General features: G+C 50.0%; 1 protein-coding gene across 4 annotated transcripts; it reads right to left on the bottom strand.

The window, feature by feature from the left end:
• Positions 1 to 224: 224 nt before the first annotated feature.
• Mycbpap (MYCBP associated protein) lies at positions 225 to 21,246 on the bottom strand. 4 transcript variants are annotated; one of them, XM_026387101.2, is made up of 19 exons: positions 21,204 to 21,246; positions 14,254 to 14,381; positions 13,303 to 13,462; positions 13,048 to 13,151; positions 12,110 to 12,293; positions 11,707 to 11,822; positions 11,052 to 11,193; positions 8,551 to 8,666; positions 8,346 to 8,461; positions 7,802 to 7,913; positions 7,108 to 7,297; positions 6,450 to 6,637; positions 5,538 to 5,684; positions 4,759 to 5,175; positions 4,250 to 4,371; positions 3,265 to 3,380; positions 2,599 to 2,750; positions 2,260 to 2,430; positions 225 to 326 (listed from the first exon to the last, which is right to left on the bottom strand). In XM_026387101.2, the coding sequence occupies exons 1-19, from the start codon at positions 21,244 to 21,246 to the stop codon at positions 225 to 227; spliced, it is 2,826 nt and encodes a 941-aa protein (XP_026242886.1). The 4 variants fall into 4 exon arrangements, with proteins under 4 accessions (XP_026242886.1, XP_077657092.1, XP_077657091.1 ...); XM_077800966.1 differs by lacking the exon at positions 21,204 to 21,246 and adding an exon at positions 20,987 to 21,059; XM_077800965.1 differs by lacking the exon at positions 21,204 to 21,246 and adding an exon at positions 20,987 to 21,059 and having other exon boundaries at positions 7,802 to 7,911; positions 8,350 to 8,461; positions 11,052 to 11,202.
• Between the last annotated feature and the right edge of the window lie 945 nt (positions 21,247 to 22,191).

The following is a 22,191-nucleotide window of genomic DNA, read 5'->3' on the forward strand; positions in this document are numbered from 1 at the left end:
TGCCTCTGTTCATGCTCTCTATATTACCTCCCGGGTGGGGATGGCTCCAGGAGCAGGGCAGAGGGGAATCAGGGGGCAGGTGGGCCATGGGAGCACCTGGGCCATGAGCTGACCTCACTGAGATCCAACACCAAGACACAGAGGCACAGGGGAAGTGGTAGAAGCCTAAAGGTTCTTTATTAACTTATCAGCCAGTTTCCCAGGAGGATACATGGGCCCGAGAGTCAGCTGCAGAGATGCAAAGATTCCTCAACATTCTTTATGGGGCTGAGCTCGTCAGCCAAGATCATCAGGTCAGTCACTAGGACATTCAGCAGTTCAAAGACCTGGAAGAACAGGACAGATGTCACAGGCAAGGGCTTGCTCTGTGGAGACCTGACAGAAAGGTGGCTATTAGTCAAGAGATGCTAGAAGAGATGGAGAGAGGAGAACCAAGTTCAAGAGTTTCTATAGAATTTCTGTTTTTTGCAAACAATTTTATTTTTTAGACCTACTGGGGGGAGGTAATCCTGCCCCAGGGGCTCTGGGAGCCTACAGATGTTAAAAGGGCAATTTCAGAGAGCCTAGGGAGCAGCACCCATTAGCCCCTCAAGGGTGGGGCTAAGCTCAGTCTCAATTCCACTCCTACCTCCCTGGAGGCCAAATTGTCTTCCTGTAAGATCATAGATGCAGATACTGAAAGGAGTCCAAGACTGTCCCCCACTAGGCTGGACCACACAAGCCTAAGCAATTTGATTTTTAATATCAAAGAGCTAAGGAAGAGTTTGCCCCACGAGTTCTCAGAGCCCTTTAATTCCTTTCTAGACCCCATCGATCATCGGAAATCTCAGTAACGTCACCAGCAGCAATTGGAACTTCTGATCAAATGAGATCTGGAGTGCTACCACAGTGCACAGTGATGTAAGCCTCACTCCCAACTGTCCACATCAGAGGAAGAGAAAGCACCACTACAGACTTGCTGACACAGCCAGCTGGCTTTGTGGCTGTCCCTCCCAAGCAACAATAACAAAAAAAGAAAACAGAACCTAGAACCTAGGACCCGCTGCTTAAAAACAGATCACGATGAAGGCTTTCCTGTGGATGTACCCTTGCTACAGTGTGAATGTGACCTGTCCCCTCTGAAATTTGATTCCCAGTGTAAAGGTGTTGAGAGGTGGTGGGACTTAAGTCACTAGACTCCACCCTCGAGAAGGCATAATGTCTTCAGGAGCATGAGAGTTCTAAGCCCAATATGGCGGTGCCTGTAATCCCAACTGCCTAGAAGACTGAGGCAGGAGGATCACAAGTTGGAGACCAGCCTCAGCAACTTAGGAAGACCCTGTCTCTCTCTCTTTTTTTTTTTTTTTTAATAAAAGGGGCTATGGATGCAGCTCAGTGGTAGAATGCTTGCCTAGTGTGACCAAAAGCCCTGGGTTTTCCCAGTACTGGCAGGTGGGTGAGCTCTCTTGGGACTGGATTGGTTATAAATGAGACTCCTGTGTTTTGCCTTCTTGCCATTTGGCTTTCCACCATGAGTTGAAGCAGCGAGGCCCTTGCTGGCACCAGGTTCTTAGACTGCCCAGTCTTCAGACTGTGAATCAAAAATGAACTTTTTCTTTGTAAGTCACCCAGTCTGTGGCACTTTGTTATAGCAATAGAGAGACAAAGATGATCCTGTGTAGTTTTCTCCCAAGGAACCTGTCTGCCAGGGTGCGCATAAAGGCAGCGGTAGAAGTGGCAGAAAGAGAAGTGCTTCCTTGTTCTCTGTTCCCTTGGAGTCTGTTTCCTGACAGCAGCCAGAAGGACCTTCTAAAGCCTAAGCCATACCATGTTGCTCCTCCATTCAAGATACTGTGTGATTTCTCAGTCTCTCAGAGAAAATCCTGAGTCCTCCCAATAGGCAACAAAGTCCCATGTGGCCACCCCATGTGCCTGCCAGTGGCCACTCCGCTGGCCTGCTCCCTCCAATGCAAGAGTTGCTTCCTCTGCCTAGGACACATTTCTAGCTACCCTTCACCCTTCTTCAAGCCTTTCTATGGTGTCACCTTCTCAGGGAGGCCCCTGCCCCTGGCCGACCCTGATTCATGGTCTTTGTCACAGTGCTCATCTCCTGACACGCACGCATGAGGGCAGCCTTACACTCTGGGATGCCCCTCATGAGGCAGCTCTGCCTCCATCACTGATGGAGCAGGAGCTCATTTGGGGAATAAATGGAATGAATGATGCAGGGGGAGGGAGATGTGGGGGAGGGGAGGCTGGCTACTGGGCTCCTCCCTTCACCTCCGTGTGCATCCTCCGCATATATTTCTCCTTGACCAGGGGATCTATGGGTTCGTGGGAAGGAACGGTGCTGTCAGGGGCAGGGTCGTCGGAGGAAAGCCTGTCCCGACTTGAAGATTTCAGTATTTTCTTGTCATCCTTTGCCTTCTGCTTCTTGCTGTTGACACGGTCCTGCTTGGAGAGATGGAGACACACACACAGCCTTCAGGAGCTCCCAAGGTAGGGCGGGTAGGTTTTCCACATCGGTTCCCTAGGAGCTGGGCCTTGTGCTGGAGAGACCTCCAGGTTCCTGCCACCCCTTGGACGCCCTCCCCAGACCCTAGACCGTGTTCCACATGCCTCTTTCCCTGCCATCCTGGCTCCTTTTTTGTCCTCTTTGTCTCTGATTCCCAGTTGCTTCTTTTCCTGCATTGCTCCTTTTCGGCCTTCTGTCTCCTTCCCAATTTTTCCAGCTGTCGTCTTCACTTCCGTGATGGGAGGTGATTTTCGATCTAAGGGGAGTGAGTGGAAGAACATGTAGCAGGCCCCCTGCGGTCTAGCTGACAACACAGGCCTGTGAGGGGGCTGGGAATGAGATGGAAAAGCAAAGGGTGAGGCTTTGAACCCTCTTCTCAGAGGCTTGGAGAGAATTCCCATAGGTTGAGAGCAGAAGCAGGCACCACTTCCCTGAGCTCCTTTATTCAGGCATGTGACCTTGTGGTACAAGATTGTGGGGCAGGGGCAGAAGGCCTAGGTTCTAGCCCCAGCTCCACCATGCCCCACGTATGGCCACAGACAGGTCATTTAAATTTTGGGGACTCTTCCTGCAAAATTGGGGGACTTGAATGAAGGCGATCATTAAGGTAGCTTCTAAGCCCCAAATCCTGGCAGCAGACAGAGGATACCATATGCCTACTCCATGGCCAACCTAGCAGAGTGCCCACCAGAGGGTTACAAATAGCCAAGGTACAACTGCTGTCTGGGTAGAGTGCTGGGGAAGACTGCTTGTGCTGCTCAGTGTCTGACCTTGCTCTTCTGGAACATCCAAATAGACAGTCTCCTTCTCAGGCAGGCCTAGCAGAACCCTTAGCCACAGGGAGTGGCTCACCAGGCTGTCAATTGCATCTCGCCACAGCTGCAAACTAGAGGGCAAGATGTGTTGGAGAAAAACCACCACTCCCCACTTGTCCTTGAATCTGCAGAGTCTTAGGTGACTCCCTTCAAAGACCTTAGTGCCAGGAACTACCATGGAAATGCCATGCCACCAAGCAGACGGCATCCTCACCAGTACTGTGCCAGTGCTCAGATGGGAGTCTGGCTTCCCTGGGGCAGCAGCCAAGAAAAGATGGCCCAGGACTGGGGTTGGAGGCCTCCCTGAATCCCATCCTACTTCAGCATCTAAACTATAGTTTGGGGCTACAGTGGGCCCACCCCACTGGAGGGGCTGAGCCTTGCAAGAGTTTTTTAGCATGAGGCTCCTGGGGCTGTATTCTGAGAGCCTTGCAAAAGGCCCCCATGCCCACCCAAGCAGCTGCCAGGCAAGAGAGAAGTGAAGCTTTTACTGGGATCTTTTTTCATTCTTCTACTCATTGAGAAGGAACAAGAGGGGGCTGGGGATGTGGCTCAAGCGGTAGCGGTAGCGCGCTCGCCTGGCACGCGTGCGGCCTGGGTTCGATCCTCAGCACCACATACAAACAAAGATGTTGTGTCCGCCGAAAACTAAAAAAATAAATATTAAAAAATTATCTCTCTCTCTCTCTCTCCCCCTCTCTCACTCTCTCTTTAAAAAAAAAAAAGAGAGAGAGAAGGAACAAGAGGAGGAGGAGGACAAGGCAAGGTTTGTACTCTGCAGCACTTGCTCCCCAGGGAGCAGAGGCAGCTGTGGAGCTGCTGTGGCAGGTCCTAGAACATTCTTCAGCAATCTGAATTTAAGGGATGTTCAGCCCCTTCAGTCCAGGAACTCCCTGACAAATGTCACCAAGGGAAGAGGGACATGGGGAGCGGGGGCTACCACAGCTGGTGCAGGAGGTTGGACTGCAATGGCTTCTGCTCCTGGCACAGCTCCAAGGCTGCCTTGTTGAGGCTGATCAGGGCATCCTCTTTCTGGTGGTCTTCTGGAAGCTTCATCACTGCCTGGTGAGGGGCATGCGCACCATGGGCAACTGTTCTGCCCTGGTACAATGGGGGTTCCTGTATCATCTAGTGATGAGACAGGTGGCTGAAGAATCAGGAGCCATGAACTCTAAGGTGCCTTTTGTGGCACCTGGAACCTCCCCCAGAAATCTGTCATGAACCCCTTCTCTGAGGTTTGCCAGGTCACAGAAGGAGCCCTTCCTACACCAAAGCTTCCTGAGGATCCCAGGGGAAAAAGTTGTGTCAAAAGATCACTTTTTCTGGGCCCTCGGAAGGTTCACTCACTCTGCCCATGAGGTGATGGAGCTAATTGGTTTGGGGCAAAGAGCAGTGTGCCCAGCTGTCTGGGGCCATTCTCCACTAATCCCTTCCAGGTCTCAGACACACCTTTCTGAATTCCTTCAGGCAGAGGTTCCACTCAGTCAGGGGGACACCTGGCGGCTCGCAAGGGCTCCATGTGCTATCCACCTCTGGGATCTCCACCAGGATCTCCTCCATGATGCTCTTCCTCTGTGAAATCTTGGTCCCCACTCTAGTCTTCTGGAACGTGGAGTAATCTCGAAAGTTGCTGTGGGCCTCATTCTCATGCCGGGATGGTTGAGGCTCCCTGACTGGGTTCCTGAAGTTTGTCATGTTGTCCACATTTGACGACTCCTTCTCCAGATGGGCAGATGGGGTCACTGGCACCCTGGGGCTCAGGTGCTCTTCCTCACCTGCCCGGGCTTCCTCAGACTTGGCAGACAGGATCCTGCACTGGTTCCACAGTTGATGCAGGTTTTGTACCACATGGTGCTGGTAATACAGCTGCAGCAGAGGAGCCGGATGACAGCAGAGAGTGAGTGGCTGAGGCCAGGGGGACTCCCCCTCCCACTCCCCCTCCAGCCTTCAATTTAAAACTTTTTTTGGCTGGGAGGCTTCCAAGAAAGTCTGGGTTTGGATGAAAGAGTCTGTGAGGCCCTGTCCCTACCAAGCACCCACTTACTAGCTATCTCGGGCACATTCCCTAATCTGTCTGGGTCTCAGTTTCCTCAGTATAAAATGAGGATATAAGAGTACCCACATTTTCTCATAGGACTGGTGTAAGGAGAAAGTGAGTTACTTGTGTCCGGCACACAGATGGGTTTGGTCCCAAAACTGCCCAGGGCACACGTGGTGCCACCCCGTACGTGAGGATTCCTATGGCAGAACAACTCCTCCTCAGTGAGATAGGCATCCACGGGTGAAGGCATGCGCTCCGGGGTCAGGATCCCCCTCAGCAGCTCCTGCAGCACATCCTTCGCTATGGAGACTGCATCATGAGTGGCCAGCTTGCTCTGAGGAAGGGAAAGTGGCATAAGGTGGCAGCCCAGGCTCCCAGCACCCATGCAAACTTGAATGAAGCCAGATCCCTGGGACTGTGGCTTCTTCGGGTCAAAATTCCTGCTATTATCTGTCTTACACACGTACCTGTCCCAAGCCTCAAAACTCTTTTGGTCTTCCCACACCTCCTTGTTCCCTAACAGAGGATACAAAGGGTCCAGAGGAGGCCACTCCTGGGGGACAGCTGCTCCTGAATGGTATCTGGATTTCCCCAAGATGAAGCAGAAGGGACACTTCTGAGAACTGGGGGTGGCAGTTCCCAGTTCCCATCTCATACTTACTAGGATATTGGCTTATGGGGTGAGGTGTTGAGGTAAGCTATTTAAATTGTAATCTCTGGTTTGGAAGTCTTGTCTGTTAAATGCCACTCCACTGCACAGTACCAGACAGCAGTGAACAAAAGACAGCATTGGCACAGAGGGTCACATGATCTGTTTGCACTCCAGGGAATACCCTGCGCAGTCTGCGTCTTAAGGCACCGTTTCATCTCTCACTCAGTCGGGGCCCTGCGTGGCTGCTGCGAGCAGCCCCTCCTCTAGCCTGCCTGCCTCATCTTCTATACACAAAACTCTGGAAAGTATTTAAGCAAGAGTAGGTACCCGTTTGTGAAAAATTAACTTATTGGGCTGGGAGAAATAAGATCCTTTCAGGCACAGCCAGAAAGAACACCAGAGTAACCTATCTGATGTCCCCAGGGGCCAACGTTCCAGGTCCCTTACCTCCAGCAACTTCCTCTCATCCTTAAAAATGTCCTGGGCCAGGGAGACTGCGTGGAGGTTGACCTGCAAGAGCGCCCCTCCCAGTAGGGTGGGATGAGTTTTGAACTCCCAACATTCCCTGAAGATGCCAGCACTCGAAGACTTAAAGAAGAAGGTGAAGTTTTTCGTTTCCCCAGGCAGAATCACACCTGGGAGGTAGAGACAGGTTTCCAAGGAGGAGGTGCTAGTTGAGCCCTAAGTTCACAGGTAGAAGTTTAACTAAGCCCTAAGCTAAACACATGCGGTTAACTAAGGTCCAGGTCTGGTGACCAACCATCCTGGTTGGCCCAGGACTGAGAGGATTCTTGAAATATGTGACTTTGAGCTTGAAATCTTGGAATGTTCTAGGCAAGCAGGGATACTTGGTGATCCTAGCCCCAGGCCTATGCATGTAGATAACTGAGCCCCTAGAATATTCCTGCTCCCAAGTGGCTCACCTTCCTGTGTTCTCAAGAGACCCATCACTCTCAACAGATAGAAATAGTTAGACCACACTGGTCACAGAAGAAACAGGAGGGACAGCTTGGGAGTTGGGGCTCCAGCTTGTGGTAGCTGGGTACTAACTAGATGTTGTCGTCTCCCAGACACGGAGCCAGTGAGGAGGGAAGCTTCTAGGTACCTTCCCGGATGTTAAAGTAAAACTGCTGCATCCTGTCTCTCTTCAAGTGTTGGAAAGAGTCCAGCTGGGGCAGCCGTCGCCAATCGTACCAAATGGCCACAGTGCCATTATTGACCACAGTCAGCTCTGAAGATGTTTTCTCCCCTTCAAGGGTTTCGAAAGTCAATCGAACACCAATTCCTATTTGCCTCTGGGGAAGGAGGAGACACAAGGGTGGTCTACGCTGGAGGCCCTGGGTTAGGGTGACCATTTCCTCCCCGTTTGCCTTTGACTTCTCTTGGCATAACAACCAAAGTCCCATGTTTCAGGCCTCCAGGGCCCATAGCCTCAAAGTAGTGTCATACCCCAAGAGTGGCTGTCTCTGAGGTCACTATCAATAATACAAAGAGAATTTCTACCCCATGAACATTTCTGCTCCTTAACATTAGAATAATGTTTTGGAACTTTCTGGAAGTCCCATCTCTGTGAGAGAGTTTGTTTATTTACCTGGTGGATCAGGGTACAAAGTAGGTAGCTTGTGATTTTATTCTTGCTCAAGTAAGTGTTGCTGTTAACATTTTCAGACATGCTGAGTATGACCAGATAAAAACCCAAAATAGGAGACCATGAAGGCTCCTTGTGAATGTCACAGTCACCTTGGGCCTGCACCCATGAGAGTCCCTTCCAGCAGGTGAGTGAGGTGAGGCAGTTTTACCTTGTCCTGCGGGTTGCTGCCTCTGATCCAGCAAGCTGGCTTCCCACAGAATAGCAGTGAAGGGCCGAGAACAGGCATAGAGTCCGAATCAGGGCAGTTGTCCACTAAGTCTCTGTAAAAATCAAGGACTTATTCACCTGTAGGCCGCACACTCAGGCCACATGGAACCCATGGAGATGATTGCCAAGCAGTCTGGGGACATGACTGGCTGTGCCTTGCAGTACAGCGTGATCAGTCCTGCTCCAGCCTAGCTTCTTTCCAGGCCCTCCTGCCAGAGCCCTTCTCTTTGAACAGCAATGGGAGGGGCTGGAAGGCCCTTTTAACCTGGAAGCCCCCACCCAAGTTGTTAGAAAAGAGCAGATGGCAACAGAAAAGCTAGCACAGGTGTGGGGAAGCCTATGGCTAGAGGAGTGGGTGGAGCCACTAGTGAGGCAGGCATGGAGACACCCTGATTGCAGGGAGAGAAGCCTGCCATTCAGTACTTGTGGCTACCCAGGGAAGCCACACTCTTCAGCCTCCTCCCTGGGGTGCAGGCCCCACTCACAAGCGCACTTTGTCTTCAGGGGGGCTTTCCAGGAGCCTTTCGAACACTGTACGGTCTTCCACCGTGACAGATGAGAATGGCTGCCCTCGGCCCACCACCTCCAGGCCATCAATATCCTCAGAGGGACAGAGAAAGGACACATTAGCTGACTGAAGACAGGTACCACCCCAAGGGACCTCACACTGGGCTTGGAGGCTCTCCCAACCTGCTGGCTAAAATCCAGCTCAGCCAGGATACTCTGCAGCTCCTTGCGTCTGTAGATTAGAAACAGACTCCGATCCCAGGTATAGCGGTACCACGCATCCTTCTGGGCTGGCAGTCCTAAAGTGGGGTCCAAGGACACTCAGCAGGGCTGCTGTCACACCCCTTTCCCCATCCACTATTCAAGGCCCATGAGAACACCCATTTGACACCATTTCTGAAAAAGGTGAAAAACTACAGTTTTCCTGGGGCAGCCAGACTCCTGCCCCAGAGCTCCCCAGAAGCCCTGGAGACCCTAGGAGATTAGTTTCCAAAGAGCCAAATCTTTGGTTTACAATAAGAAGAACAAGAGCAGCTACCTTTTACTGACAATGAGCCAGAATTTCTTAATGTGCATAACTCATGTCTCCTCTTTAACCCTCTCACAATGCTATCATGAGTATTCTGCAAATAGGGACCTGAGGGCCAGAGGGTCAAATTCCTCAAGGGAATTCAGAAACCCAACCCAGCTGGGATCTCAACCCAGGCAGGCAGGCAAGCTCTCAAACAGGGCTGCAAACAGAACACCACAAACCACACAAGCAAGCCATGGGTCAGATCAAATGTCCTTGATGCCATACTGCAAAGGTAAAGAGATAAGCTTCATCCTAGTAATATAGTCTATTTAATTCAATATGTCAAAACTATTATTATTATTTTGATTAGCTGAATTTTGATTATTGTTACTGCTTTATTTGTGAAATACTCACAGACTTACAGAAAAGCAGGGAGTACAGGCAAATCCTCATTCCTACACCATGGGGGGAGAAATAACTGACCAAACGCCTCTTACCCCAGAATACTTTTATTTGGTGTGTGGTGGGGTACAGATAGTAAGGATTAAACCCAGGGTACTCTACCACTGAGCTACAATACTAGCACTTTTTATTTCTATTTCTTTTTCTGTGATAGAATCTTGTTAAATTGCTGAGGTTGGCCTCCAACTTGCAATCCTCCTGCCTCAGCCTTCTGAGTTGCTGGGATTACAAGCATTTGCCACTGTGCCCAACTGCCTCAAAATATTTCTGTGTGCATTTCCTAAAGCAAGGACATTCCCCCTTGGGATCACACTCCACAGTGAAATCAGGGAGCTGACCTTAATAGATAACTCACATCTTACTCTCCCTCCCCATTCAAGTTTCGACAACATTCAGACTCCATACATCCAGCAGTCATGTCACTTCAATCTTCTGTCTGGAACATTCCTCGGTCTTCCTTTAACTCTCTTGACCTTGACACTTCTGGGTGTTGTAAAGCAGTCCCTCTGTTTGAGTTTATCCACTATTTCCTCACAAATGGATTCATATTGTGCATCTTCAGTACTTTTTTCCCTTTTGCATAATGACAGAGCAAGAGTTGGGGGAAGCTGGCAGCTGTTCCCCTGAGGGCATCTAGGCTGGAAGAACCCCCCCCCCCAGGCACTCAGCCAGGATCTTCCTTAAAATCCCTTGCACCATCCTGAAACGTGCTGGGTGTGTGTGATTCTGGGGCGAGTTTCCACCAGCCTAATTCCCCAGGAGACTGAACATCACCGCAAATCCATCAGGTCAGAAAAAATCTAGAGGGAGGCCCTTGCGACTGGCAGCGCAGCTGTGTTGAGCAGCATCTTTTTAATCACCTTCTGGCCCAGAGATCTGGCTGGAACGTGGATCCAGCCGTGTCCCGTGGGTCACTGGGGCTGCCACCATCCTTTCCTCATGGAAATGTCCTGGAGGGTGCTGGCTCCAGGAGGTGTGAGAGCCCATCCTTACTCGGGCTGCTCTCTGCTCCTCCTCAACCCGGTAGCCCCAAGCCCGCCCGGCACATGGATTATCAAAACTATTATCATTCCACCATGTAATCAATATAAAACTTATTAATAAAATATACTTTTTCAAACTAATCTTCAAAACCCGGGGTGTGTAGGTTGGGTGTAGTTGTGGCAGGCCTGTAATCCCAGTTGACTTGAGAGGTTAAGGCAAGAAAAATCCCAAGGTCAAGGCTAGGCTGGGCAATACAGCAGGACTCTTGTCTCAAAATAAAAAAATAAAAAGGGCAGGGATGTAGTTTAGTGGTAGAGTACCCCTGGGTTCAATTCCCAGACCCAAAATAAATAAATAAATAAACAAATATTTTTTAAAAACTATGAAAGAAAGCAAGCAAGCTGGGTGCAGTTACACCGACAGGGTGCTTTCACTCCGTAGACCAGCCACATTCCAGATGCTCATGGCTGCCAGTGCCTGGAGGCTGCTGCACTAGATAGCACAGCTCTATGGCCCTCACTCCCACCTTGCCCTTTCTGTGATTTCTATCAGGTGTTGAAGGCAGAACTAAACCTCAGGAAGGGTGGGGTCTTGCCCAAGATCACACTGAACCAGGCTTTGGTCCCAGGTCTACCTCAGAGCACGGCCATGCTGGTCGCACCACACTGCCCTGCTTCCCGTGCCAGGTACCAGAAGCCAGGTGGTTCACAGCCCTGCTGCTCACCTGTTTCCACCTGGATGGACCGGGGCTTCCTGATTCGAGCAATGGGTTCCACGAAGCCATGCTGAGTTTTTGTTTTGGTTATGACCAGACCTGTCATCTCATCTCCCAAGTATTCCAGTGGACTCCAGAACACACTAGTATCCTTATAGCTCTGGTAAGAAAAGAGAGGACAGTGAGGTTAAGTCAGTGCCTCAGCTGCCAGCTGGTGGGGGGCCTGGGAAAACAGGCACCACCGACTTTTCTCTGAGGAACCTGTTGCTGCCCTGACGGCAAAAGTACCCACTTTCTTGTTTGCAGGATGCCCTGCGGTAGCCTCTACTGACCCCAGAAAGATAATGTAAGCTGGTCCAGGTGCTGGTACTCACTGATGGGGAGTCCAAAGGCAGGAGACTAAGCCTCTAGGAGACAAACACTAGAACTCATAGTAACTCAGTGACAAACTGACTACTGGCGACCACCACAGGCTTAATTATTTAATTGAACAGTCCACAAACATCCACTAACAAAATTTAGTAAAGGTCCCAAGGGCTTTGCAATGCTTTGCAATGCACAGATTATTTTCTCCCCAAGTATGCAACCTGAAACAAGTCATTTCTGCATCCCAACTCCTGACCCCATGGCCCAGCACCGGGCACTTGGGAATGGCCGCCCTTACTTTCCCATCATGTTGTGTTGGAAGTATCCGGTCAATGAGCTCCCGCTCCTCCTGGATCTGTCTGTAGGTGTCCCCGGAGTGCATCAGCAGCTCACTGACAGGCTTCTTCAGATGCTCTTAAGAGTAGGAGGCAAGAATGCAGCTATTAGAATGCACCAAATCGGAACAAATGGGCCCTGGAACTACACAGGGCAGCTGGGCTGGCCAGCCTGATTATAGGACCAATAAACTAAGATTTAGGAGCAGCAAGCTTTTGGGAATGAACAGCACAAATGTGGTCATCATCCAGGATCTGGACAGGTTGGGGGAAAGAAAACACACACACACACACACACACACACACACACACCAGAGCCTTCGAGCCAAATGGAGACCAGGCAGGAGCCCTGTCCACTCTGCTCACCACTAAGGGCTTCCTGCTGCTTCTTTCTCAGGGTGATGTGACGCTGCCAATTTTTCAGAAAGTTCTGCTGAGGAGGTGGGACCCAGGGATGTCGCTTCTCTTCCTTTGGGTCTTTCTGCTGTGGTTCTTCCTTAGCTGAGATGAGGGTCATCAGACTGGGTGGGATGTGGATCAGCTCAGCCAGCTGAAAGGACAACATGAGCACATGGAAAGCGGTGAGTCGGCCCAAGCTGAAGTTTCCAGACACCTAGGTTCTGCCATTGTCCTGTTCTGCTGAGAATCCCTCTTTAGGACTGCAGGGTGGCAAGTGACAGAAAACAAATCAGAACCTGAAGGCTTTGGGATCAGGCGTCAGCCCCTCCCTTCTTTCCTCCAAAAGGAACCTTGGTTCTGAGGTTGCAGTCATCTTTCAGCATGGCCTCTTCCCCACAACTGATGCTAACTTTTGCCCAGGGAGATGGAGCTGTTTTTACATGTCCCCATGCCCCTTAGCACCTGCCCAATGAAAGCAAAGTATCTAAGCAACAGAGAAGCACTGCATGATGAGGAGGTCACTCAGGGAGCAGTGGTAAGCCACCTTCCTCCACCACGGAACTGGGGAGAGCAGCACAGAGTGGCAGAGAGCAATGAGCTGGGCCCTGCATCCCAGTACCTTGGTGGCTTGGCCTATATACACCCATGTCCTCTCCCCCTTCAGGTACATGAGGCAACATCTGTAGCCTGAGAGCAAATCCCTGACTTCAGCTGACACCAGCTTCAACTGGCTTTTGGGACTTGTAACCAAAGTGTCTAAACTACCCCTTGGGGGAGGGTCAATGATTATCTCAGACTTGAGGCCCAGAGATTGGTTTGACTCTTTAGTCCAGGTCCTGCTTGAGTCTCCAGCAGGGAGACTAAAGTGGCTTTGGCGACTTCTCTGAGCCAGGACACAAACGAACCTGGGTGTTCCCTCTAGCAATCGCAATTCTCTTAAAGTCCTGGAGACTCCCCAAGATGTGGTGAGGCAGGATCTGATCACTGCCATCAAAGTGGTCACCTGGACCTGGGGGGAAAAGAGGGGTGGAAAAAGACAAACTATAGGTAGCTGGTGTGACCTACCCAAGGGGCTGCCTTTCTAATGGGGATCCGGCTTTCTTTCAAAGTTGACCCATGAATTCAAAGCCCAGGGGTTCCAGGGTCAAGACTGATCATACCAGAGTAGTCGAGGGGCTTTGTGGCTACTTCTGGATTAGCAGGATGTGCTACTAAGTGGCAGATCTTCCTCCTAGTATCCTTGGGTTTGGGTTTGCGGATGATAAATTTCTGGGAAATGAAAGGCTTGTCCTCTGTTTCAGGAAGGCGAGGACTGTGTTGCTAAAAAGAAACCAAAGAGAGAATTCCACCTGAGAGGAGGCAGTAGAAGAGCAGTACCATCTTCTCTGCCCTGGTTCTTGGTGGAATTCCTGAGGGCTGACCAGTGTGTTTCCCCAGCTCTGTCCAGGAATCGCCGATGTAACAGACAAGAGGCAGAAATGTCTGGAAGGAAAAAATATCTTGATGACTCCAGACAGTTCAGGTGAGAAGTGGCTGCCTCTTTCAGGAAAGGCCTGGGGTTGGGGATCAGCAGCTTCATCTAGATCTCTCTCTTTTCTGAGTCATCCCATTTTCCCATCTGTGAGATGGGGATAGTGTCACGTCCCCTCTGGGAAGCAAGGTATGGCATCATCTTGTCTCCTGTGGTTCTACATGAATCTCAGAAATGTGAAAACAGCTGGGCGCGGTCACAGGCTCAACTCAAGAGGCTGAGGCAGGAAGATCGCAGATTCAAAGCCAGCCTCAGCAATTTAGTGAGGCCCTGTCTCTAAATTTAAAAAAATATATAAAACAGGGCTGGGGATGTGGCTCAGTGGTTAAGCATCCCTGGATTTAATCCCTGGTACCACAAAAGAAAGGAAAATAAAAAAGAAATGTTAAAACAAACAGCACAGTAAAATCCTTTAGATGGTAAAGTGAATAGAATTTGTGTTCAATGGATTTTCCCCAAACCACGAAATGCCCCTGTGAGTAGCGGGCTGCTGGAGAGACCTTGGCATGGCTGATGTTCTAGGTTACACAGGCTGGTAGCAAAATGTCAGCAGCAAGGTACCCATGCACTTTATCCTTACCTTCTTCAAGTCTTCCTTCTTGATGGCTAAGGCAAGAATGTCATCTCCTTGTAGGACATTGCTCACAGGCTCAGGCTCCTCCTGGATGGGGGGTGTGGGCTGTTCGGGTGCCTTGGCCCGCTTCTTTTCTGAAAAGAAGCAAAAAATTGGAAGTGCTCAAAGAGCTTTCTGTACATATAACTATATAAATAAAATTACAAATCCTGGACTAGGAGTGCAGCTCAGTGGTAGGGTGCTTGCCCAGCATGTGCGAGGCAGCTAGGCCCTGGATTCAATTCTAACACTGCAAAAATAAAGTAAACAAATCAATAAATCCATATTAGACTGCATGGTAAAGGCAGAGCTGGTCACCTGGACAGGATAGCAGAGGCTGCCAAGATGGTCTGGATAACACTTGGCTTGGGGTGGGGTTCTCTGCTGGGGGAGGTCCTACCCACTCCCCCAAGCTGGCCCTAGTGGCTGAGACTTCTGTAGCCAGAACTGAGGTTAAATATATATATATATATTCCATTTCTGCTTGTGTTATTTACAAGTTGGACAACCTTGGTGCATATTGCCTGACTTCTCTGGGCCTCCCTCCGTCTTCCATATGTGAAAAGAGGAAAATGGACTAAATCAGTGGTTCCTAAATGTCTGCCTCAGATTCTTCTGGGGAGTTTGACAATTACAGCTTCCTGGGTACTGCTTGCCTGGCCTTAGAGAGCTGTCATTTTTCTTTCTTTCTTTCTTTTTTTTAAACTCAAGGGAGTTTTATAAATTAAATCCTGGGATTCTGATGCCCAGTGCTTTCTTTGGGACACCTGGGCTAGCTGTTTTCTTAGCCTCTTCCAGAGCTGGCACTGGTCTGTTCTGTATGAAGGCATCGGTTTCTCAAGACACTGGTTAAAATGCAGATGCTCTGGGGGGAGCAGAACATGCACCTCTGACCATCTGTTTCATATTATTTCATTTAAAAATGTGGAGCAGCTTCTTTGTGCCAGGAACTGTGTTGGGTTCTGGGGAGAAACAGCAGGTGTCTTCAAAGGACACACAGCTCATGAGAGACAAGGCTGCCACCTGAGCTGGGGCACTAGGGGGCATCCAGGGGTCCACTGGGTCTGCGGCATGGTCGGGAGAGGCTTCCCAAGGAGGCGATGTTTAAACTGAGGGGGAGAGATGGAGCCCAGTCAGACGAGGGAAATGGAGCTTGGGAAGAGACATTCCAAGGAGCAGCAGGAAGCCGGCTAGGGGCAGGAGGAAAGGGAGCCCCGCTCTGGAAGGCAGCTCGTGTGTTTTAAAATAGCTGGAGAGCAGCGAGGTGGGAGGCAGGAAGCAGAACAGGAGAGGGAAGCAGGAGCCCACCATGAAAAGTTGAGCCAGGCAGAGGACTTTACGTTGTGGTCCACAGCAAGGCAGCAGGATGGGCCAGGATATCTAGAAGCCAACTGCAATAATGAAGTGGTTGACGGTGACAGGGGCTCACAGGACTGGAACAAAGTGGAGAGACTGAAGTGTGCATCTCTCCGGTGGCTACTGGGACACGCTACATGGACATCACATGGGACTCTCCGGTGGCTACTGGGACACGCTACATGGACATCACATGGGACAGAAGATGACCAGGATGCTGCCTGCCTTCCAAGACTTGGCACAAATGTATTGAGTGTACTGCTTGTTTCTCTGGCTGGTAACCCCGTCCTTTCCCCTCTGGTTCTGAACTGTTTGAAGTAAGGCTCTACACAAAACAATCACAAGAAAACCTAAGCCCCAACTTCAGGGCATTTAAAACAAAATTTGGTTTTATCTACAGTTCTCTAAGTATCCTAATCTTTAAGAGACTATAGCACTAAAATATCAAGGCAGGGGTGTTGGCTGACAAAATCAAACTACCTTTTAAAGAGGTCTACATAGTTGATGGGGTAAGGGGTGGGGAAAGAAAAGCCAGAATCATTCCAAACGTAACTCTGAATTCTGCCCATCAGCCGCAGCCCACGTCCTCCGCTGCAGGGTCTGCAGGAGTTCATGACATCCACACAGACAGGCCTGAGCAGCTCAACCTGAGCTTTGGCCTGATCTGCCTCCATGCGCGGAGATGCAGCATGAGGTTTTGATTTCTACTTCTCTCCCTTCTACACAAACACACCAAAGCTGGTGGCAGCCCACAAGAGAATTAGAACCAGCTGAAAGTCTGCTTTTGTAAATATGTTGGTATCATTCATCTTTTTCAGGACATCTGTTTTTTCTGCCCATCACCTTGGTTGGTCTACATCTTCCTAAGGGATTACATTCTCCAGATGGTGTTTTTCTCTGGTGGCTATAGCATCACCACGTGTAAATACAAACTATCAACGCTGCTGAAGATTTCTGGGGGCCCAAACCCCCATCCCTTGGAGTGATACAGAAACTAATTCTTCATGTTTGGTTGAGATTGAAGTAGTCAGTGAGAATCGGGTCTGAAGTTTTTCTGAGAAAGCTATCTTGATGCAGTACAATAGGGCTCTGTTACTGTACACAGCCAGGAAAGGGTATGTTTCGGTTAATAAAATGGCCATGAAAATGAGATATATATTTTAAAGTTAAATTCATCCTAGAGATGGATCCAAGGACCTTCAATGTGTTATAAATGACGGATGAGATGATATAAAAGGTTACGATATGGCTTCTCCTGTTGAGGGACTGAAAGATGAGTCAGAAGGTAACACAAAGCAATCACAAAACACAAGAGCCTGCCTGAGAAGCCCAGCCAAGAGGTCTGCTTAGGCATCAGAGAAGAACAGAGCCCTGAGGGTCACAGAATTGAAGGCTCTCAAGAAGGTTTGGAGGAACGGTTGCAGAGACAGCTTCCCATGATCCTGAGAACATGGAGGGGGCACATGTGGAGCAGTAAAGAGGCCTGGGGGTGTAGGGCTTGCCTAGCATGTGTGAGGCCCTGCGCTAGATCCCCAGCACTGCAAGAAACAAACACAGAAAGGAGATGTTCCAGGTAAGGCCCAGTCTGAGCTTGGCAGGAGCAGGGATGAACAGGCAAGTGTGGGACATAGTAACACAGAAGCCCTGCTGGGGAGGTGGGGTGCTGCTGGGGAAGAAGGAAGCCAGGGCAAGGCGGCTCTGTGAAGCATGGCTCTGGCATCTACCCTTTGGTCCAGGAGAGTGAGCTGATGACAGTGGCATTTAGAATGATCCATGTCAGAGCGGGATGGAGGGGAGCCAGATGGACTGCAGGGAGACCAGGGAGGAAGCATGAGCCTCCAGGGGGCTTTTCGAGGCCTGCTGCAGGATGCCCCATGGTGGAGTAAGTCACTACTGACCCCACGCAGGCCCAGCTCTTTCCTCTTCTTTCTTCTGGAAGTGTCGGCTGAGCGGGGCCACTGGTAAGACACAGAGCTGGCCTTTCTCTGCTCTTCCTGAAAGCCTGAGCGGTCAAAGACACCTGCCTTCTTGCCGATGGCAGTCAAAGGACACCTCTGTTAGAGCAAGGAAACTGGAAATGAAGCCCTTAGGCTGGGAGTAGGGATGGGAGAGGAACTAAAGAAGGAGAATTAACCTGAACTCCATTCTTGGCTTGTTTTACCTAAATGTTATTGTTTCCAAGTGCTGACTAAAGCCTGTGGGAAATTCTGACCTCAGGGTTGCATTGGGGGAAATCAAGGTAGGAGCTGTCCCTACCAGGGTAGAGCTATAATAGGTGGGGGAGGAGGACATGGTGTGACCAGGAGTCTTCAGTGTTTCTTAGAACAAGACCAGGGAAAAACCCCGGGACTCAAAGGGCTCCCAGGTCCCTAAACAGGTTTCCAGTTGCCACATTTGCTTGTCTTTTTGCTTGTGATTCAGAGACCCTGAGAAACAGCACTAGATTATGAGATTATATTTGTTCATTGGCTGCAGCTGCATTATATGGGAGAAAGTACCATCCTACTACATTTGAGGCTTCCCTGAGAACATTCTGGAAAAAAGAAATCTTGCATGTTAATAACTCCCCTCTCCATACCAGGGATTGAACTCAGGGTGCTTAGCCACTGAGCCACATCCCCAGTCCTTTCTATATCTTATTTTGAGACAGGGTCTCACTGAGTTTCTTAGGGCCTTGCTACGTTGCTGAGGCTGGTTTGAACTCCAGATCCTCCTGCCTCAGCCTCCCAAGCTACTGGGATTACAGACATGCACCATGGTTCTGGAAACCACGTTAAAACACTCTTTTTCTCCCTCCTCATTCTGGTGCATGTTCTTAGCTTAAGGGCTATTTTACAAATGAAACCTTCCCCTTATTAAAAACAGATATGCAGTGAAAAATCTTTGTTTACAGCAGGAGTTCAAGTCTGATTAAGATGGTGCAGAAACAGGAGAGCAGGAGGCAATGGCTGGGAAAGCCCTTGACTGCCCTTGGGAAAGCAAACCAGGTATATTTTTTTTCCCCTCTCTCTTAACTATTAGAAAGTATGTCATGAAACAGCATCAGCCTTTTATACTATGAAGAAGCATAAAAGAAAGCTATACTGAAAAGCAACAAGGCTCTTGTTAGTTTTCTGGGCTTCCTGGGGGACCCTACTGCGCGCAGGCCTGCCCCTCTCCTTGCACTGAGCTTTCGCCATGCCAATGAGGCTGGGTCCCCCGGGGCCTACAAGAGCACACCCAGACTTTCTGACCTCACCTGTAAAGGCCTTTTATGGCCTGGTCCCTGCCTACCAGCACAGCCCCCTCAGGTGCCCATGTTCATAAATCTATGAACTCATGCTTCTCTCTAGACCTAGAGAAACTAACCATTCCTTTTTAATTTTTTTTTCTTCTTTCTTTTCCTTTTGGATCTGCCATAAATGTCACCTTCTTCAGAAAACCTTTCCCCCTTAACTCTACCATCCCAAGTCTGGGTCAGGGGCTGAGCCCCCTTAATCCTCCTGCGTACTAACATCCCAGCCTCTATACTTCTGCATTGTCTGAATCCTCCTCCAGGTCCTCTCTAGAGGGCTGAGGTCACAAACTTCATACTGAGGGAGGATAGAAGAAATAGAAGACAAGTTGAAAAGAGATAAAAGGAAGGAAAACAAGTCTGTGGCTTTAGTCTGAAAGCTTTGGTTAAAGTTTCTCATACCTTCTCTCCACAGGCCCATATCCCTGTAGGCCTGGCCCTCCCCAGTCTAGTTTTTCCCCAAGCCTTTCACTCCCAAATTTCTGGTCAGGCTACAAATCTTCTCTCACAATCTTAAATCTACTACAAATTCACTTGCTTATGAAAATTGCCTTATACAACGTACTTTTAGAACAGATTAAACAAAGGGAGACATATTTTAAGAAACCTACAGAATAGGGTACTTTTCAAACACTATCTGTCAATCAATTAGAAGAATCTTCATCAACATGAAGATCCTGAGAACTGAAAGACCACCACAAATCGTCTTGTGATTTCCAGACTGACACCATCCTCACAAACCTTTCCATGCCCACCCACCCTCAAGTTCCCTTTAAAAGAAGAGCCCCAGCAGTCTATGGTGGTACACACTTATAAACCTAGCAACTCAGGAGTCTGAGGCAGGAGGATCACAAGTTCAAGGTCAGCCTCAGCAACTAAGTGAGGCCTTAAGCAACTTAGCAAGACATTCTCTCAAAATAAAATAAAAAGGGCTGAGGACTTAGCTCAGTGGTAAAGTGCTTGCTTAATATGTGTGAAGCTCTGGGTTCAATCCATAGTACCAGGAGCATAGTTGGTGCGGGTGGAGGGGCCTGATACCCCAAAAGGCCATCTCACTCTCAAGATAGCCCACATCTTCTTTGAATGTGTACTCCTTGCTTTCCTATCTAAATCTCTACTGTGCCTCTGACACATCTTGAAATTCTTTTCTATGACAATTATGAAGGACCCCTTCATCCTAAGGTTCCCCTCTCTGGAAACTCTTCAGACCCCTGCCAGTGACATTATCAATACCCTTGTTGCCGAGCACAGTGTCCACATACAGCAGGTCATGGATAAATGAAAACAGGGCTGAGGATGCGTCTAAGTGGTAGAGCACTTGCCTAGCAAGCAATCACCCTGGGTTTGATCCCCAGCACCACAAAACAAAACAACAACAAAAGGTGGTGGGGGGGGGGGTCAAAGACAGAGTGAATTGCAAAGGGAAACTTGTCCCTGGGGGTCAGTCTGTTGTCAGGAAACCTGTGGCTCTCTCACCAGCAACCAGAGGGTAACTACAGTCAGGAAGCAGTCACTCCAGGTTAAACAAGCTGGACAAGTGTCATATGGCTGGAAAGGACATGTGGTAGAAAAAGGCAGTCCCAGAATAGAGGGGTTAAGCACTTTGGGTTTTTCCAGCAGGACTCTGAGGTGCAATCCCCACCCCCAGACACACATCAAGGTGGTTTCTTGCACTCCTGAATTCCTCTTCCCAAGGACCTCTGTCCTGTCCCCTCTGGCCTTAAACTCTTCCCTGGCACCTCACCTAGTCTAGGGATCCTGCCTCCAGTGTGCCATCCTATGATATGTTTATAGAGGTGGGGTCCTGTCCAAAACATGTCCCTAACCACTAATCCTGAAGCCTCCCTATGAGTCCCCCCCCCTTGCTGTGTCCCCACCCCCAAGGCCCAGTGTGCGGGGCTTCCTCCCTTGGGAAGTCTCCAACGTGTCCCTCATGGTTAGGGTTCCTATGTGCTGGACCCCATTTCCCAGTGGTCTTCACTCCCATCCTCCAGGCCCCCTGTCCTGAACCCCGGGGTCTCAAGCGTCCCTGTAGGGTTCTCCTGAGCACCTAAGGCAGCCAGTGCCAACCTTTCATGTTCTCCGGGGGCTCCACGAACTTGCTCGGTATTTTGGTGCGGGACTCCTTCTTGGAACTCCTCATGGTACGGTCCCCTGCTGCAGAGGGGCCCTGTGCCTCGGGACCAGGAGACCGCGGGGCTGTGAGGTCTCTCCCCACGCCCTCTCCCGCCAGCGGCCGCCGCGGCGTCCATAGCAACCAGCGGCCCGCGCGGCTGCGCGCACCTACCGTACAGCTTGGGCGGGGACTGTTTGTTAGCCACTTTCTTCATGGTGCCGCGCCTGCGCGTCCGCGTCCGGCACTCTGACCCTAGAAGGCCTGGGCCGACTCGTGACGTCACGGCATCGTGGGCGATCGCGGTGACGTCACCTGCCAGCCTCGGGCCTTTGCGTGCCGGGATAGTTCTTATGAGGCCCTGCTGATAAGCCGGGGATGGCTTCCTTTTGGCCTTCTGTCCCTTCCCAGGTGAGCCAAGCTTATACCCCGACTTGGGGTCCAAGTCCCTGGAAAGGCTGTCCTTGATTCCCCAGTTAAAAGTAGCCCTTCTCGGTCATCTCAAATTTATACACCCACCTGCTGTCGCTGCTGCTTCTTTTGTCAGGGTCCTAATGCGTTTTGGAGTTATCTTGTTCATGAGGATGTCTGTGGTCACATTCGCTGCCAGAATGTCAGCTCCATAAGAGCAGGACCGCCTGACCCTTGCCCTTCCTCAAACCCCACATTTAGCACAGAGCAGTTGCTCAGTAACTGTGTCCAATGATGAATGAAGGCTCTAAAGCCAAAGGGAACTGGGTTCCTATCGGAACTTCGCCTGATTGTGTGTTCATGGGCCAGCCCCTTGACCTCTCTGAGTCACTTGTTTTCTTCACTTACATTACCTCCTTCACAAAACCACTGTAAGGATTAAGTGAGTAAACATTTAAAATACCCAACACAGTGCCCACCCCCCACAAACTCTAATGTCTTTTCTGTCAATTCTCAAAACCATGATGGTGTCCGAAGGAGAGAATACTCTATAACCATTTCACAGACGGAGAAACTGAGCTCCAGAGAGGAAAGGGCGGAAAAAAAAAAAAAATCACCAGACTTGCAAGAAGCACAGCTTGAACCTGGTTTCCCCAAGTCCCAAGGCACTGTCTCCTGGGCCATTTATGAGCTCTGTCACAGTTTGCCCTAGACAAAGGAGGAATCTAGGAAGGATGTCAGCTGGGCTGGT

Source organism: Urocitellus parryii, chromosome 7, assembly GCF_045843805.1.
Source record: "Urocitellus parryii isolate mUroPar1 chromosome 7, mUroPar1.hap1, whole genome shotgun sequence".
NCBI classification, from domain to species: Eukaryota; Metazoa; Chordata; class Mammalia; order Rodentia; family Sciuridae; genus Urocitellus; species Urocitellus parryii.

Coding starts and splice junctions, on each gene's coding strand:
- Mycbpap (XM_077800964.1), bottom strand. CDS start 21,059: ATGAGGAGTTCCAAGAAGGAGTCCCGCACCAAAATACCGAGCAAGTTC. Junction 7,912..8,349: donor CCCCCCTGAAGACAAAGTGC/GCTTGTGAGTGG, acceptor ATTTTTACAGAG/ACTTAGTGGACAACTGCCCT. Junction 2,434..2,598: donor CCAGGATGGCAGGGAAAGAG/GCATGTGGAACA, acceptor CATCTCTCCAAG/CAGGACCGTGTCAACAGCAA.